Source organism: Phacochoerus africanus, chromosome 6, assembly GCF_016906955.1.
Source record: "Phacochoerus africanus isolate WHEZ1 chromosome 6, ROS_Pafr_v1, whole genome shotgun sequence".
Lineage (NCBI taxonomy): Eukaryota > Metazoa > Chordata > Mammalia > Artiodactyla > Suidae > Phacochoerus > Phacochoerus africanus.
This window is the reverse complement of record NC_062549.1, coordinates 94007813-94023021: the sequence shown is the minus strand read 5'-3', so window position 1 is coordinate 94023021 and position 15209 is coordinate 94007813. Positions and strand designations below refer to the sequence as shown.

At 51.5% G+C, this 15209-nt stretch overlaps 3 protein-coding genes across 7 annotated transcripts in view; 1 reads left to right on the top strand and 2 right to left on the bottom strand.

Moving 5' to 3' along the window:
• SMG5 (SMG5 nonsense mediated mRNA decay factor) overlaps positions 1 to 693 on the bottom strand; it is a 33031-nt gene extending 32338 nt beyond the window's left edge. For all 5 annotated transcript variants that reach the window (XR_007135498.1, XR_007135499.1, XM_047784315.1 and 2 more), the window contains exon 1: positions 451 to 693. Coding sequence is in view for 3 of the 5 variants with exons in the window: in XM_047784315.1 (XP_047640271.1) it covers positions 451 to 524 (74 nt within the window). In the remaining 2 variants the exon portion in view is untranslated. The remainder of the gene's footprint in view (positions 1 to 450) is intronic.
• A 1711-nt stretch (positions 694 to 2404) lies between these two features.
• On the top strand, positions 2405 to 8823 carry TMEM79 (transmembrane protein 79). The gene is made up of 4 exons (XM_047784314.1): positions 2405 to 2524; positions 3558 to 4347; positions 4602 to 4815; positions 7842 to 8823. The coding sequence occupies exons 2-4, from the start codon at positions 3588 to 3590 to the stop codon at positions 8053 to 8055; spliced, it is 1188 nt and encodes a 395-aa protein (XP_047640270.1). The 5' UTR covers positions 2405 to 2524; positions 3558 to 3587; the 3' UTR covers positions 8056 to 8823.
• Positions 8824 to 9086: 263 nt separating this feature from the next.
• GLMP (glycosylated lysosomal membrane protein) lies at positions 9087 to 12056 on the bottom strand. The gene is made up of 6 exons (XM_047784312.1): positions 11891 to 12056; positions 11149 to 11406; positions 10753 to 10953; positions 10413 to 10631; positions 9706 to 9962; positions 9087 to 9592 (listed from the first exon to the last, which is right to left on the bottom strand). Exons 1-6 carry the CDS (start codon positions 12008 to 12010, stop codon positions 9427 to 9429), a joined length of 1221 nt encoding a protein of 406 aa, XP_047640268.1. The 5' UTR covers positions 12011 to 12056; the 3' UTR covers positions 9087 to 9426.
• Between the last annotated feature and the right edge of the window lie 3153 nt (positions 12057 to 15209).

Here is a 15209-nt window from a genome sequence, read left to right as displayed (position 1 = left end):
TCACACAGTGAGCGAATGGCAGAGCAGGGACCTGAGCCTGGCTCTCTTGATTTCAGTCCAGGGCTCTTCCCTGTTAAGTCTACAGGGTTCTAAGCACCATTCCCTTCCGGGTTTTTCTCCCCTCTGTGACCCCACCCTCACCTGCGCAACCCCTGTCGTCCCCAACTCCCACCTTCTTATCCCAAATCCGCAAAGCACGGTGCTCGCCCCAAGCTTACTGCGGAAGGGATTCCTCCACGTGCTTCCCTCCAAACCTCCCTCCCACCCACCCAATTCCTTCTTTCAGCTTCTGCCTGGGGTTACGGAGCCCCGCTCCCTCTAAAATTGCACCTTCCTCCCTCGCCAGCACCCTAACCCAGCACCGGGCCCCTCCCGCCCAGGAGGCCCCGCCCCTCGCTGTCCCCCCCACTTCCCTGGGCGACTGCACTCACGCCCTGGCCCCCCTCTCACCGGTAAAGCCGCTTAGTGTGGAGGACCTTTGCTTCGGGCTCGCTGCTCTCCCCTGTGGCGGGGCCTTGGCTCATGGTGCCCGGGTCCAGGGGCGGCTCCCGGTCACAGGCCCCCACCACCCACTGCTACCGCCACCACTGCCGTCTCCGGCCGTAGCCGCAGGCACCACCACCGCCGGCCCTGCTCGGCCGCCATCGCTGTGAGGCGGCTGCCCGCGACAGCTCCTCCTCCGCCTGCTAAATCTCGCGATGTCAGTTGCACAGTTGCAGGCCAGGGGCCTGCTGCTACCAAATCTCGCGAAAGTCGTTTTCCCTCCCGGGAAGTTGCCAGAACTAACTCTGGGCGGCATGGCCTCTTTCCGGCTTCTGCAAGCCCTTGTGAAAAACTTTATTGACAAAGTTGCCAGAGAGCGAACAGCGGACTCTGAGGAGGGCTGAGCCTAAGCAGATGGGCTCACAGCTAGGAGTGTTGCTTTGCCTTGTCTGACTGTGGTCATTTGGTTCGTTTTTCTGTCGCCCCCATTTGAGTCGAGCCTCTTTCAGGTTACTAGTTACAGAGATTCTAATTCTCTCTTTTCCCCCATTATTTAAACAAGCAAAAAACTTGTATGTGAAATTTTTTTGGGAAAGAACGTGTATGACAAGGCCTTCCAAGATAAGACTCTTACACAGACACCTCAGCCCTTCAGCTTCCGACCCCAACCCAAAGATTTCCACTTGCATGTTCCTCACTTACTGTTCCAGTAAACATTTATTGAACATCTGCTGTCTTCCAGCCACAGTGCTGGATTTTGGAGTCACAGAGATGAGCAATTCAGACATTGTCCCTCCCCTTACGAAGCTCTAATGACTTAAGGGGAAAAGATCCACAGGAATGAGAAGTTACACCCTTACATTTCTGCCCCCTGGTCCTCCCATAGGAAAGATCACTGTGGATTCCTATTGCTGTCTTTTTTTTAATGGCCACACTCTCAGCATAAGGAAGTTTCCAGGCTACAGATTCAATCCAAGCCATGGCTGTGATCTATGCCTCCTGCAGTGACCAGAACCACTGCAGTCACATTCTTAAACCACTGTGCCACGGTTTTTGTAACCTTAAACCTAACCTAAAAAGCAAGGTGCTTAGGGAGATGTTCCTGAAACAACCTGTCTTTCCTTTTTATTGGCCTTTCACTTGTTGTTCCTCTGCCTGAAACACCCATTCTCCTGATTCCCAGCAGGTCTCAACTCAAATATCACTTTGCAAAGAAATTTTCCTATTGAAATTGTCTTATTGATTTATTTTCTAGGCTTCTTTATTATCTGCTACCCCAACAGAACAAGAGCCCCTTAAGTCCAGAGACTCTGCCTGTCATCTCGTTCTTTCCTATGTCTGTGCCTAGAATAGTGCCTAACTAATAACAGGTGCTCAGTAAATATTGAATGAATAAGTGTAGAAATTCCACCTCTCTTTTGGGTGTTTCCCAACCTACTCCAACATCCTTTTTTTTTTTGGTCTTTTGTCTTTTTAGGGCCGCACCGCAGCATATGGAGGTTCCCAGGCCAGGGGTCCAATTGGATCTGTAGCTGTCATCCTACAACACAGCCACAGCAAAGCAGGATCCAAGCTGCGTCTGTGACCTACACCACTGCTCACAGCAATGCCAGATCCTTAACCCACTGAGCAAGGCCAGGGATCGAACCTGCATCCTCATGGATACTAGTAGGGTTCATTAACCACTGAGCCATGACAGGAACTCCCCAAGCACCTTCTGATGCACAAACCCATTCTTCCCCCTTTGCTTTCCTGTGCTGGGAGTTCCTACAAAACCCATGTTCCTAGAACACACTTACCTCTAGGCTCAGCTGCACCCCCACTTTCAGAGAGCATGACGTCCTTCTCTAAGGCTTTTTCTGTCGGCAGATTCAGCAGGGCGGGGCCTGCCCTTTAATCTGGGCCCCACCTGCTCTGGTCAGACAGGTTTGGAGACCCAGGTAAAGGGAGGGAGACGGAGAGAAATACTTGCAGAGCCAGCAGCGAGCTAGGCAGCTCCTTCCCGGACGCTGGGGACCCTCTACCTCTCTCCAGATGGAAAGTAAGTGGGTGTCACGGGTCCAAACATTAAGGGGTAGGAGGTCCTTGAGCAGTGAAGGGAGGGGAGTTAGCCTCATCCAGAAGCAGTGAGATGGAGGACGGCAGGGAGGGGAGAAAGACAGGAGAGGAGGCATGGGAAACAGCTTTGATTAGACCTAGAGGTCAAAATGGACAGACCCAGGCCCTTCAGAGGTGGAGTGGGTTGGTGAGAAGTTTGAAAACTGACCACGTATCCAGATTGGAGATGAAAGAACAGGGTCCCCTGCTACTGCCAGCTCCTTGGGACAGATTTGTTGGCAAATCGTTGGTATAAGTTGCCAGGAGAGTTCCAGTCCGGGGTCTTCAGGGGAAGGCGAGGTTTGGAAGTGAAAGGGAAGCTTCTCTGTCCACGAGAAGGTCTTTAGCGAGAAGAAAGCCCTTGGCAAATTTCTCCTTTTCCTCTCATTCCTGCATTTGGGTGGCCATGACCCCAGGGGTTTTGGTGGAGAGGGGCAGGAGATGTGGGTGGAGGTGAGGCCACAGCTGCCAGGGCCTGTGCCCCCTGACTCACCCTCTCCTGGTGAATAGCATTTGATGTCGAAAGGGTGTCTCCATTTCGGCTGCTCACTTCCCTCCTGCCTCACTCTATTTCAACACAAGGACCATGTTCTCCCTAAGGTCCCAGACGGGGCTAAAGCCCACCGTAAGACCAGCTGAGCTTCGGTTCTATCAACCCAGAAAACAGCAGCTTTTTTTTTTTTTTTTTTGGCCTTTTTATTTTAGGTCCGCACGCGGGGCATATGGAGGTTCCCAGGCTGGGGGTCGAATCGGAGCTATAGCTACTGGCCTATGGCACAGCCACAGCAAGGCCAGATCCAAGCCACGTCTGCAACCTATACCACAGCTCGTGGCAACACCGGATTCTTAACCCCCTGAGCAAGGTCGGGGATTGAACTCGAAACCTCATGGTTACTAGTTGGATTCATTTCCACTGAGCCACTACAGGAACTCCAAGAGCAGCAGCTTCTGACAGAGCTTCTCTCTGCTCCTTCCAGGGTGACACAACCCAGAAGTGAGGCCCCAGGATGACGGAACACGAGGCCATGGCCCTGCTGGAAGTGAAGGGGCCTGCAGCCCTGGAGAAAAGCCCACCCCAGGCCTTGGTCCCCAATGGCGAGAAGACAGAGGGGGAGGGTGGAGCTGAGTCTCCCAGAGGCGAGTCCTCCAGAGTGGGGTCTTCAGCTGGGTCTCCCACAGCCGGACAGGGGACTGAGGATGGGCTAGACAGCACAGTAAGTGAGGCTGCCACCTTGCCCTGGGGGGCTGGCCCCCAGCCCAGTGCCCCGTTCCCAGATCCCCCAGGCTGGAGAGACATTGAGCCTGAGCCCCTCGAGTCAGAGCCAGTCACCAAGCTGGAGGAGTTGCCCGAAGATGACGCTTGCCTGCTGCCTGAGAAGGCGGCCCGAGCCTTTGTGCCCATCGACTTGCAGTGCATCGAGCGGCGGCCGCAGGAGGACCTTGCTGTGCGCTGTGAGGCGAGCAAGGGTGAATGCCGCCGGACCTTCCTGCCCACCCGGGCCGCCCCCGCTGAGCCCCCTGAGCGCAAGTGGGCTGAGGCAGTGGTGAGGCCGCCTGGCTGCTCCTGTGGGGGCTGCGAGGGCTGCGGAGGCCATGAGGGGCTCAGGGCTGTGGCCTCCGTGGGAGCTGCTTTCATCCTCTTCCCCTGCCTGCTCTATGGGGCGTATGCCTTCCTGCCCTTCGACGCCCCGCGCCTGCCGACCATGAGTTCCCGCCTCGTCTACACGCTGCGCTGCGGGGTCTTTGCCACCTTCCCCATTGTTCTGGGTGAGCCTGGGTCCTGTGAAAAGGGAGGGGGCATCTGGGAGCTGGACTGGAGGGCAGGGCCTTCCTGGCTTGGAGAGCGGGAGAGTTTCCCCTTGTGAGACCTGGACCCTTGGGGGGGCCCCCCTGCCACCCTGTGTGCCCACCTCTGCCCCACGGTGTAGAGCCCATGCCCCTGAGCTCTCCACTATGAACCCTGCCCCCTGCTTCCTGCCTGCTGCTCCTCTTCTGACCCTGTGTTCTCTAACCCCACCCAGGGATCCTGGTGTACGGGCTGAGCCTGTTGTGCTTTTCTGCCCTGCGGCCCTTTGGGGAGCCACGGCGGGAGGTGGAGATCCACCGGCGATATGTGGCCCAGTCGGTCCAGCTCTTCATCCTTTACTTCTTCAACCTGGCGGTGCTTTCCACCTACCTGCCCCAAGACACCCTCAAACTGCTCCCTCTGCTCACTGGTCTCTTTGCCATCTCCCGGTGAGTTGGGGCTGGGGGTGCGGGACCAGAGAGGTAGTGGGACTAGAGGGACCCAGGCCTCTGAATGTCTGGAGGGCCGGGCCCAGGGAGCTTTCTGGATTCTGGATCGGCCTAGATGTGCTCGTGGGAAAGGTGAATCCACTTTCTCCCTTGCACTTAACCTCACCTGGTAGCAGGTGATCAGCTCATATGCCTTTCATATGAAACATATATCGACCTAGAACCACCTCCTGCTCCTCTGCGGCACTCTGGTCAGGTAGCCATTGGCCTCTAGCTGAACACCCCCTGTGACCAAGTGCTCGTTTTTTAAAAGACAGTCTGTTTCATTTTTCAAACGTTCTAGTTATTAGAAAGTTCTTTATATTGTTTTAAAACCTGCTGTCCTAGAGTTCCCATCATGGCTCAGTGGTTAATGAATCCGACTAGGATCCATGAGGTTGTGGGTTCGGTCCCTGGCCTTGCTCAGTGGGTTAAGGATCCAGCGTTGCCATGAGCTGTGATGTAGGTCGCAGATGCGGCTCGGATCCCACGTTGCTGTGGCTGTGGCGTAGGCCGGTGGCTACAGCTCTGATTAGACCCCTAGCCTGGGAAACTCCATATGCTGCGGGAGTAGCCCAAGAAACAGCAAAAAAGAAAACAAACAAACAAACAAACAAAAACCTGCTGTCCTGACTCTCTGACCTCAGGAAGTGCCTAGACAAATTTAGATATCTGACAACAGCTCTCAATTCCTTACGGCAACAATCTGCTCCCCCAGTGGTTACTTTGCTAAATGGCCCTGGTCTGTTCACTGTCCTGGGTCCTTCCTTCTGGACGGGAAACTGTCCTGGTTATCAGTAGGGGGGGCTCTGGTCAAGGGTATTGTCCTTCATTCATACAAGCAGAGGCCACATTAGGTCTTGTGGCAGCCTCGTTATTCTTTCGTTTAGAATTTGTAGGCACTTGGAATCCTTAGGGTTGTTTTCATGTGAACTGCTGTTAACCCAGAAGGCACCTTTGAATTTGTGAAGCCAAATGCAGATCTTTCCAGTTTTTCCCCTAATATATTTCTTTTTGTTACTTTCCATATAGGATTCCAGGTAGCTTTAAACTGCTAAAGCATTCTTCCTGTTGGGCTAAAATCTATCTTCCTGTTATTTCTGCATATAGTGTAGTGGCCACCAGCCTCATGACCAGCTGCACGTTCTCCCAGTAGATACTTCCCAAGACAACTATGTTCCTGCTCATGTAACTCAACCTCCCATCTCCCTCTTGGGGAGTGCTGGTCTCGTAGTTCTTGGCTTAAGCAGTAAGAATCATCAAGGAGCTAAAGGAAGACTCAGCAGTAGACATGAGAGATACTGTCCAAGGGGACATTTCAAGAGAAATAAGGAAAGGGAAGTGCTTGGAGTTCCCTGGTGGCCTAGTAAGGATCTGGTGTTGTCACTGCTGTGGCTCAGGTCACTGTGGTGGCATGGGTTTGATCCCCGGCTGGGGAACCTCTGCATGCCATGGAGGGGCCAAAAAAAAAAAAAAAAGACATCTCAATTTGTGTGCATATATCTCTCTCTATATGGCCATGCCTGTGGCATGCAGTAGTTCCCAGGCCAGAGATCATACCTGCACCACAGCAGGGCCAATGCCAGATCCTTAAACCACTGAGCCACCAGGAAATTCTCCCTTCATATATTAAGAGGAAGCTTCTGCTCTTCCTGCTTTGAGGGGTGTATATTTTTGATTTTTTTGTTTTTTGGTTATTTTGCTTTTTAGGCACGCACTGCGGCATATGGAAGTTCCCAGGTTAGGGGTTGAATCAGAGCTATAGCTGTTGGCCTATGCCACAGCAACACGGGATCCGAACCATGTCTGCGACCTACACCACAGCTCACGGCAACGCTGGATCTTTAACTCACTGAGCAAGGCCAGGGATTGAACTCGCATCCTCATAGATCCTAGTTGGGTTTGTTACCACTGAGCCATGACAGGAACTCCTGTTTTTGTTTTTGAATGATTTTTTTCCATTATAGTTGATTTGAGGGATATTTTGAATGGATCTTCCAAGAGGGGAAATTTGGTTGTGCTTGATCCATCCTTCTGGGCTTCCAGCTTTCTTGAAGCTGGCTCCCTCATTCCTTTCCTTTAGCCCCTCTAAAATGGCAGGAGAGGTGGTGATGAACAGGCATGGGTTCAAATCATGGTTTTGCTATTTCCCTGATGTATGAGTTTGGATCAGTGCTACTGAACCCTTTTGGAAGTTTCTTCACCTGAGAAAGTAAATACAGTGGAATGTACTGCAGCTGTAAAAGAATGAAGCAGCTGTTTATATAATGATGAACACAATCTCCAAGATACATTAAATGGGGGAAAATCAATATGCAGAAGTCTCTCGCTATAGTATGCTACCAAACTTCAAAAAAAGGGAAAAGGAAAACAAATTTTTGTGCACGTATATACATAGAGCATCACAATGCACAAGAAACAATAATATTAGATGTCTGAGGTGGGACTGGGATAGAGTTGGGGAGGTGAGGGATGAGAATAAGGTAGCTGGGGAGTTCCTTGGTGGCACAGAGGGTTAAGGATCCAGCATTGTCACTGCTGTGGCTCAGGTTGCAGCTGTGGTGTGGGTTTGCTCCCTGGCCCAGGAACTTTCACACACTGTGGGTGTGACCAAAAAAACAAAATAGCTGGGAATCAGTAAAAGAAGGAATACATTTAATTATACTCACTGGTACCTCTGACTTTTGAACCATGTGAATGTACACTGCCTACTCAAAAATTTTTAATGAAAAATTGAAAACAAAGGAGGTGAATAATATACTTACTTCGTAGAGATGTGGGGGTCTAAATTAAACAGTGCCCCTAAAGTAATTAGTACTGTGCCTAGCACGTCGTAAGTGCATAAATACTGCTTGTTTTTAGAGACAATAGTTGTGCCCACCAGCCCCCATCTGCCTCCCTCACTTTCTATGTTCCCTGTCATCAGCCTATTGCCAGTTAGCTGACATACTTCCCTCCAGGAAAGCCTGATCTTTTCTTGCCTCCAGGCTGATATACTGGCTGACCTTTGCTGTGGGCCGCTCCTTCCGAGGCTTTGGCTTCGGCCTGACCTTCCTACCCCTGCTGTCCATGCTGGTGTGGAACTTCTACTACATGTTTGTGGTGGAGCCAGAACGCATGTTCACTGCCTCTGAGAGCCGCCTGGACTACCCCGACCACGCCCGCTCAGCCTTGGATCACAGGCCCCGCCTCTGGGGCTGAGCTGCTCAACTCTTCTGCTCCCACCCCTGCTACCTGGGGGAGCAGAGCGAGGACTGTCCCCTGCTCTCCCAGAGTTGGGGTGCTGCCTTTCATCTTTGGAGCCTGGGATAATTATGAGGGAGGGACTCAGACATTCTTGCAGGGAAAGAGGTGGACAGCCATGTTCCTTAAGGATGCTGAGGGCACAGGCCCAGGCCCAGGCCCAGGAGCAGAGACACAGTCCCTTCCTGAGCAGCCTCCCACCACTGCCACTAGGGCCCGCCATGGCTGCTCCACTGTCCAGCCTCCTCTGAGGCAGCCGGTAGAGCCACAGCCAAAACTTCAACCATTTCTGTGCCAGTTGTCTGAGCCGAGTGCCTCAAGGAGACTGGAAATATTGCCCATGCCTCGAGGTAAAGACTGGGCATCAGATCGAATAGGATTTTCATGTTTGGTGAAAATCTCCCTGGAGGACTGGGTTCAGGACCTTCCACAACCGGCCTTCCCAGGCCCTTAGCCTCAGTCAAATCGATTACAGCTGCTCCAGCCCAGAGTGGCTGCCTCCTCCCTTCCAACCATTTAAGTCCCTGTAACCTCACACCTCCAAACTGTCCAGAAGTCATGCCTCTCCATGGGAAGAGGAGTGGACAGAGAAAGCTCCGTCCCAGAAATGTGTGTGTGTGTGTGCCTACACCCAAACATTTGGTGGCTGGGAAGCGGATGGAAGGCATAATGGCTGACGTTAACCCCGTGTGAATGTGTGTATAACAATAAACGACTACCACTGCCTTCCTTGACTCTTTCTTCATGTTTGCCCCCCAGTCTCAAGTGTCCCTTCCTTGTGTGACTCAGGCTGCATCAGAAACCTCCCAGCTCCACATGCTGCAGAGTGGCTGGCTGGAGCCTGGTCCTGTGGCAGGGGTGAGGACTAGGCCTGGTGAGGAAATGGGGCCACAAATAAGAACTTGCCTTCCACGCCCATCTCCTAGCCCTCTCATTCCCTGGAACCAGCCCCAAACCAGCCCAACAGCACTCACACACTGAGAGATAAGCCCTGTGGAAAAAATTCATCTATTTCATACTCTCCAGGGCAGCAAAGAGTCAGAAGGCCTCTCATCTAGGCCTGTGAGTCCCATTCCAGGGAAATGGGGGGTGGCAGGGTGGGGAGGCAACACCAAGGGGACCCTCCCTCTAGCAATCACTCTGTCCCTGGTCCCTCCTCAGAGTTTGAAGGATGCCCCACCTGGGTCCATAGGAAGTTGAGGCTGGTCTCTGAGGTTCTGCAGGAAAGCAAGAGCAGCTGAAAAGGGAGCAGCTGGCTGGGAATACAGACCTCAAACTTGCAGACTACAAGGCAGGTCCAGTAATGTCCTTCCCTCTAGAGAGCAGGCCTCAATTTATGGACTGGTATTCTGAGTGCCGCTTGTGGCCCAGCATTACAAACAGGCTTCCCGCCAGCAGCATGAGCCCTGGTGCACCCAGGGCCACTGCCATGATGCCCAGGACTAGCGGGGACAAGGCATCCACTGGAGGGGAGCCCACACCCAGGAGCATGGACCTAGAGCAAGCAGAGTGAGAAGGAGAGGTAAGCAGGCTTAGGAGGGAGGGCTGGAGGCCCAGCTCTCCTCCATTTCAGCCTCCCAAACCCTTGGCCCAGGCCCAGACTCTCACCAGCTGAGGTAGTGTTGGTCCCAGTAGCCAGGGCCTGTGGAAGCTCCAAATGTTAGATTGAAGGCACAGAAGTTGTTCTGGGACCCAAAGAAGGCTCGAACAATAGGTGACTGGGGGAGAAGGTATGCCAAGGTGGGGTAAAGAGGGGAAGCTTGGCAGGGCATGGCTGAATCCCGGCTCCCCTGCTTCTGGGAGAAAGCCACTGGTCGCCACTGCACGAAGCCTGATGGGAGGGAGCCCCACAGCAGCTGGTCCAACTGGGGAGAAAGGCAAATAGGCAGGGTGAGGTTGGTGCCTGACCCTTCTGTTCCGCTACCCCTTCCCAGCCTCCATGTCATCAAGTTGTCCTGAGTCCTAGGTCTGGTTCTAGGATTCCCAGGCTGTTTGCACCAATCTCTCCCCTGTAGAAAAGGGAGCTGGACTGGATGGCACTGAGTCCTCTTCCAGCCTCAACCCTCAGCAAGCTCTCTCCTCTGGGACCCGAGGCCCTTGCAGATCCCACCTTTCAGAGCACTAGTCACACTGTACCACCTTCTGACTGGCCTCTCTGCTGAAGGCAGAGACTGGACTAAATTCATTACCACAGTGCCCAGTACTTCAAGGAACTGAATAGTGTTGCTAAGTGCAAATGGTTGAATGATTCTCTGAGGTCCTAACTGGATCCCTCTTTGCCTCCCACCCATCCGCCTCTCTGCAGGAAGCCTGACCTGGAAGACAGCGGGTGCATATTCATCATCGATGGAGCGCTGCTCCTGCACTGAGGGGCAGTCAGGGCCCTGGCTCAAGGTGGCTACCTCCAGCCCAAACAGGGAGCGGTTTCCCCGGGGAGTGGCCCCAACCAGAGCCACCTCTAGCTGGCAGGTGTCCGCTGTGTGCAGGAGGCGAGGGGGTTGTGCTGGTCGGCCAGATTTGGAGAAGGCCTGCACCTAGGATGGAAGAGGCATGGGAGGTGTGGGAAGCAGGCAGATACCTGTGTTTGAAGGCGACCCTCATCAACTCCCACCCTTATCAACCAGCCTTTTGAGTTCTGATTCCCCAAACCCTTACCCTGAGGGCCAAGCTGCCACTGGCAAAAGCCCCGGTAGGGTCGTGAATGGGATGGCCTCGAAATGTGGCACTCAGGGTGGCAGGATCCAATGAATCAGTGATGTTGTTCCAAGAGAACTCAGCCAAGGAATACGGAGGATACGATTTTCTTGGAGGCTTTGTCGCTGCATCGGATGTGTTGGTGCTGTCAAATTCAAACAGCTGGCGGGTGGGGGTGGGGAGGGACTGGGCTTGCCAGAGTCCAGGTTTCTCCTGAGTCACCACCCCCCAAGTCACTGCCCCCCCACCCCCGGCTCTCATACCGCTATTTCATCTACCCCCAGTCTTCAGTTTCTCTAACTCAAATGAAGTCTCTCCTCTGTACTGATTCCCTTCGGTTTCCCCCAACCTCCTCACCCTGGTAAAGACAACGGCAGAAGAAAATTGGATGCTGTCTTTGGGGAGCACCATCAAGCTCCCTTCAGGGTCAGAGGAGATCAGGAGGCTCCAGTTCACACGCAGGGTGCTGTGGGGGGTATTGGTGGCCACCAGTAGCACTGCTGGGGGCCCTAGGCTGCTCCACACATAGTGCAGTGTGGAGTTGGTACCCACTGCCTGGATATGAAGCAGGTTCTGGGGAGGGTCCAGCCCGTCAGAGATGACCTCCAGAGACACCTAGAACATGGAGTAGTGGAGGGTCAAGGGAACAGGATCAGGGAGAGACACAGGGCAGACGTTTGGGGACAGGGAAGGGGGCTTGGGAAATGATGGGGAAACGGTGGGACCTTGGGGCCTAGGCAAGAGCAATGCTTGTGGGAGCTAAGAGATTCCTGCTGTAAGGAGAGGTGGGTAGAGAAAACGGCCTTGACTCTAGTGGAGAGATAAGGACACAGGGCTGAGAGAAGAAAAAAAAATCCAATACTTGCCTGGATCTGGCTTACTCAAGGCTAAGTCAGAGTTCAGATTTCCCGGGAAGACAGGAAGCCCTCATACATCCTACTTCTCAATTCTGTCCCGTGATCCATGGCTGTCCCCACCCCCAGGGTTGAAGAAACTCTTCTCAATGCAAGCACCCTCCACCCCCACCTCTCGGTTATCCTAGATTCCAACCACCCTTCAAGGCAGCACATCCTGAAACAGGATTGCTCTAGCCCCTCACCTGGCGGGTCTCCTCCCCCAGCAGGCCAAAAGGAGCTGCTGTCAGAAGTAGACTCAGGAGGAGCACGGGGTTGGGGACATAGTGCCCCCAACCCCGGCAGGGCTCCTCACAGCTACCCATGCAGTTATAACTTCAGAGGGCGGAAGAGACGCTGGGTCATATGACTCAGAGATTCAGCTGATCTCTTTAAAGGGCGGGGCCATCACAGCAGTTCTTAAAGAGACCGCCTCCCTTAACTCAGATTTAGGCTTGCGCGAGAATAGAATCAGAAAGGTTAAGTGGAGAGTTCTCTGATGGCCTAGTGCGTTGAGAATCCTATGTTCTCACTGCTGTGGCTCTGGTTGCTGCTGTGCGGTGTAGGTTCAATCCCTGGCCCAGGAATTTCCGCACACTGCCCGAGTGGCAAAAAAGGGGAAAAAAAAAAAAAAAGTTAAGCATTGTTCATCATCCCCAACTGAGCTGGCAAGGAAGTCATCCTGGCCTAGATTGGCAGACATATTCCCAACCTCTCCTACCCAACTGTCCCACTAAACTAAGCTGTAAGTGGGCATGTTGTCTGGATTCAAGATTCAAATCGAATCTGTAAAATGACTCTGTGGCAGGGAAGGCACAGAGAGGAATTTGAAGGAATGTGGGGCGGTGGGGGCAGGGGATAGCACACCTCAGAGGGAACTTTTTGTCAATTATTACTATTTACTGAGTTTCCAGGTATGCACATTCTTGTCAGGAAGAGCTCACAATTTTATGATTGAGAAAAGAAACTTCAGAAGATAGAAAATGAAAGCAGTATTTTTCAAAGGGAGTTCATGTCTGGCTAAACGAATGCTTTTTTTTTTTTTTTTTGTCTTTTTGCCATTTCTTGGGCCGCTCCAGCGGCATATGGGGAGGTTCCCAGGCTAGGGGTCCAATCGGAGCTGTAGCTGCCGGCCTATGCCAGAGCCACAGCAGCGCAGGATCCAAGCCGCGTCTGCAACCTACACCACAGCTCACGGCAACGTCGGATCGTTAACCCACTGAGCAGGGGCAGGGATCGAACCCGCAACCTCATGGTTCCTAGTCGGATTCGTTAAAAACTGCGCCACGACGGGAACTCCTGAATGCACTTTTTGATTTGGGTTTTTTTTTTAGCCTAATCCTAAAATTATTTGACTAAAAATAAATGCACATGGTATAATATTCGTAAAGTACCAAAGGATTATCACCCCTTCTCCTCTGCAACCTGGATCCTTCCTTGAGACAACCGCTATTACCAGCTTATGTATCCTTCCTAAAAACATTCTATGCAATGCTCAAGCATAATACGTATCTATTGCATACTACATACATATATGTATACACATATACTATGTATCCTGGAATCCAAGTACTGTTCTGCAGTTTGCTCTTTCACTTATATATTGAGGATTGCTCTGTATCAATGCACTTGGAGCTGTCTTATTCTCCAGTCTTTCATTGCAGGGGAAAATGTTCCCTGAATATGTTTAGCCAGAGCCTTGATAGTTTGCAACACTTTCTTGTGGCAAAGAACACTGGAAGGAATGTATTTTTATGAACAGCATTTCATACATATTTGCAACCAAATCTATAGGTTAAGTACCCAGGAGTAGAATTGCTCAAATTGCCCTCTATGGGGTTCATCAATTAATACTCACACCATGTTTGAGGGTCCATATCCCCCACATCCTGGAAAGTAAGTGCTTTCTAAAAACTCATTTCCCTGTAAGGTTAGACATCTCATGTTTTAGTCTCTTTTTTAGGGCAGCACTAGCGGCATGCATAAGTTCCCAGGCTAGAGGTTGAATCTGAGCTGCAGCTACTGGCCTATGCCACAGCCATAGCAATGCAGGACCTGAGCCTCATTTCCAACCTACACCACAGAAAGGTATAGCTACACCACAGATCTGGCAATCCTTAACCCACTGGGCGAGGTCAGGGATCAAACTCGAATCCTCATGGATACTGGTCAGACTTATTTTTGCTGCACCACAAGAACTCCTTTAGTCATTTATTTTCGTTTCTCTGAAGCTATTTTTCTGAGGCCCTATCTTCTTGACTACCAAGTCCTAAAAGTTCAAGGAAATCAATTTTTGTGTTACAAACATCTTCCTTTTGTCTTTTTGCCACGTAAATCTTCTGACATTACACCTATTATTTTTTCTCCACTCTAAGTATATTTTGGGTGTGTGTGTGTCTTTTTTGGGCAGAACCCAGGGCACATGGAAGTTCCCAGGCTAGGGATCAAATTAGAGCTGTAATTCCCAGCCTACGTCACAGCCACGCCAGTTCCAAGCCACATCTTCGACCTACACCACAGATCATGACGCCGGATCCTTAACCCATTGAGTGAGGCCAGGGATCGAATCTGTGTCCTCATGGATGCTACTCAGATTCGTTTCTGCTGAGCCACGATGGGAACTCCACTAAGCGTGTGTCTGTGTGTGTGTCTTTTTGTCTCTTTAGGGCCCCACCTGTGGCATATGGAGGTTCCCTGGCTAGGGGTTTAATCAGAACTACAGCTGCCAGCCTACACCACAGCCACAGAAATGCTAGATCTGAGCCCCATCTGCAACCTACACAGTTCATAGCAGCGCTGGATCCTCAACCCAGAGAGGTCAGAGACGGAACCCACAAGCTCACGGTTCCTAGTTTTGTTTCCGCTGTGCCACGATGGGAACTCCGCACTAAGTATATTTTTAAATTTCATGTTTTCTTCTAGTACTTATGGTTTCACTTTTTTAATTTAAATCTTTCAGTTACCTGGAACTAATTTGGCTGTAATAAATGAAGAAAGGATCCAATTTCATATTTTCTCCCAAATAGCCATTTTAGGATAAACTCAATTATCCTTAAAAACTTTTTTTTGGAGTGCCTGCTGTGGCACATCAGAAACAAATCTGACTAGGAATCATGGCCTTGCTTAGTGGGTTAAGGATCTGGTGTTGCCGTGAGCTATGGTGTTGGTTGCAGATGCGGCTCAGATCCAGCATGGCTGTGGCTGTGGTGCAGGCCGGCTGCTGTAGCTCCGATTCAACCCCTAGCCTGGGAACTTGCATATGCCGTGGGTGTGGCCCTAAAGAGACAAATGACATTAAAAAAAAAAAATTTTTTTTTCTGAGAAGTACTTATATCAATTCTAGGACCTGACAAAGGAGAATATAAACAGAGTCTTGGCTGAGTTCAGAGAGTTTGAGTAAAATGGAATTCAAGTCTCCTCACCACCCCAAAAATACTGCTTTATGAGGGTAGGGAACAGGATTTAGCTGAGTCTAGGAATTTGACAAGGAAAGACCATGAGCAAAGTCAAAGTGACAGCAAAACT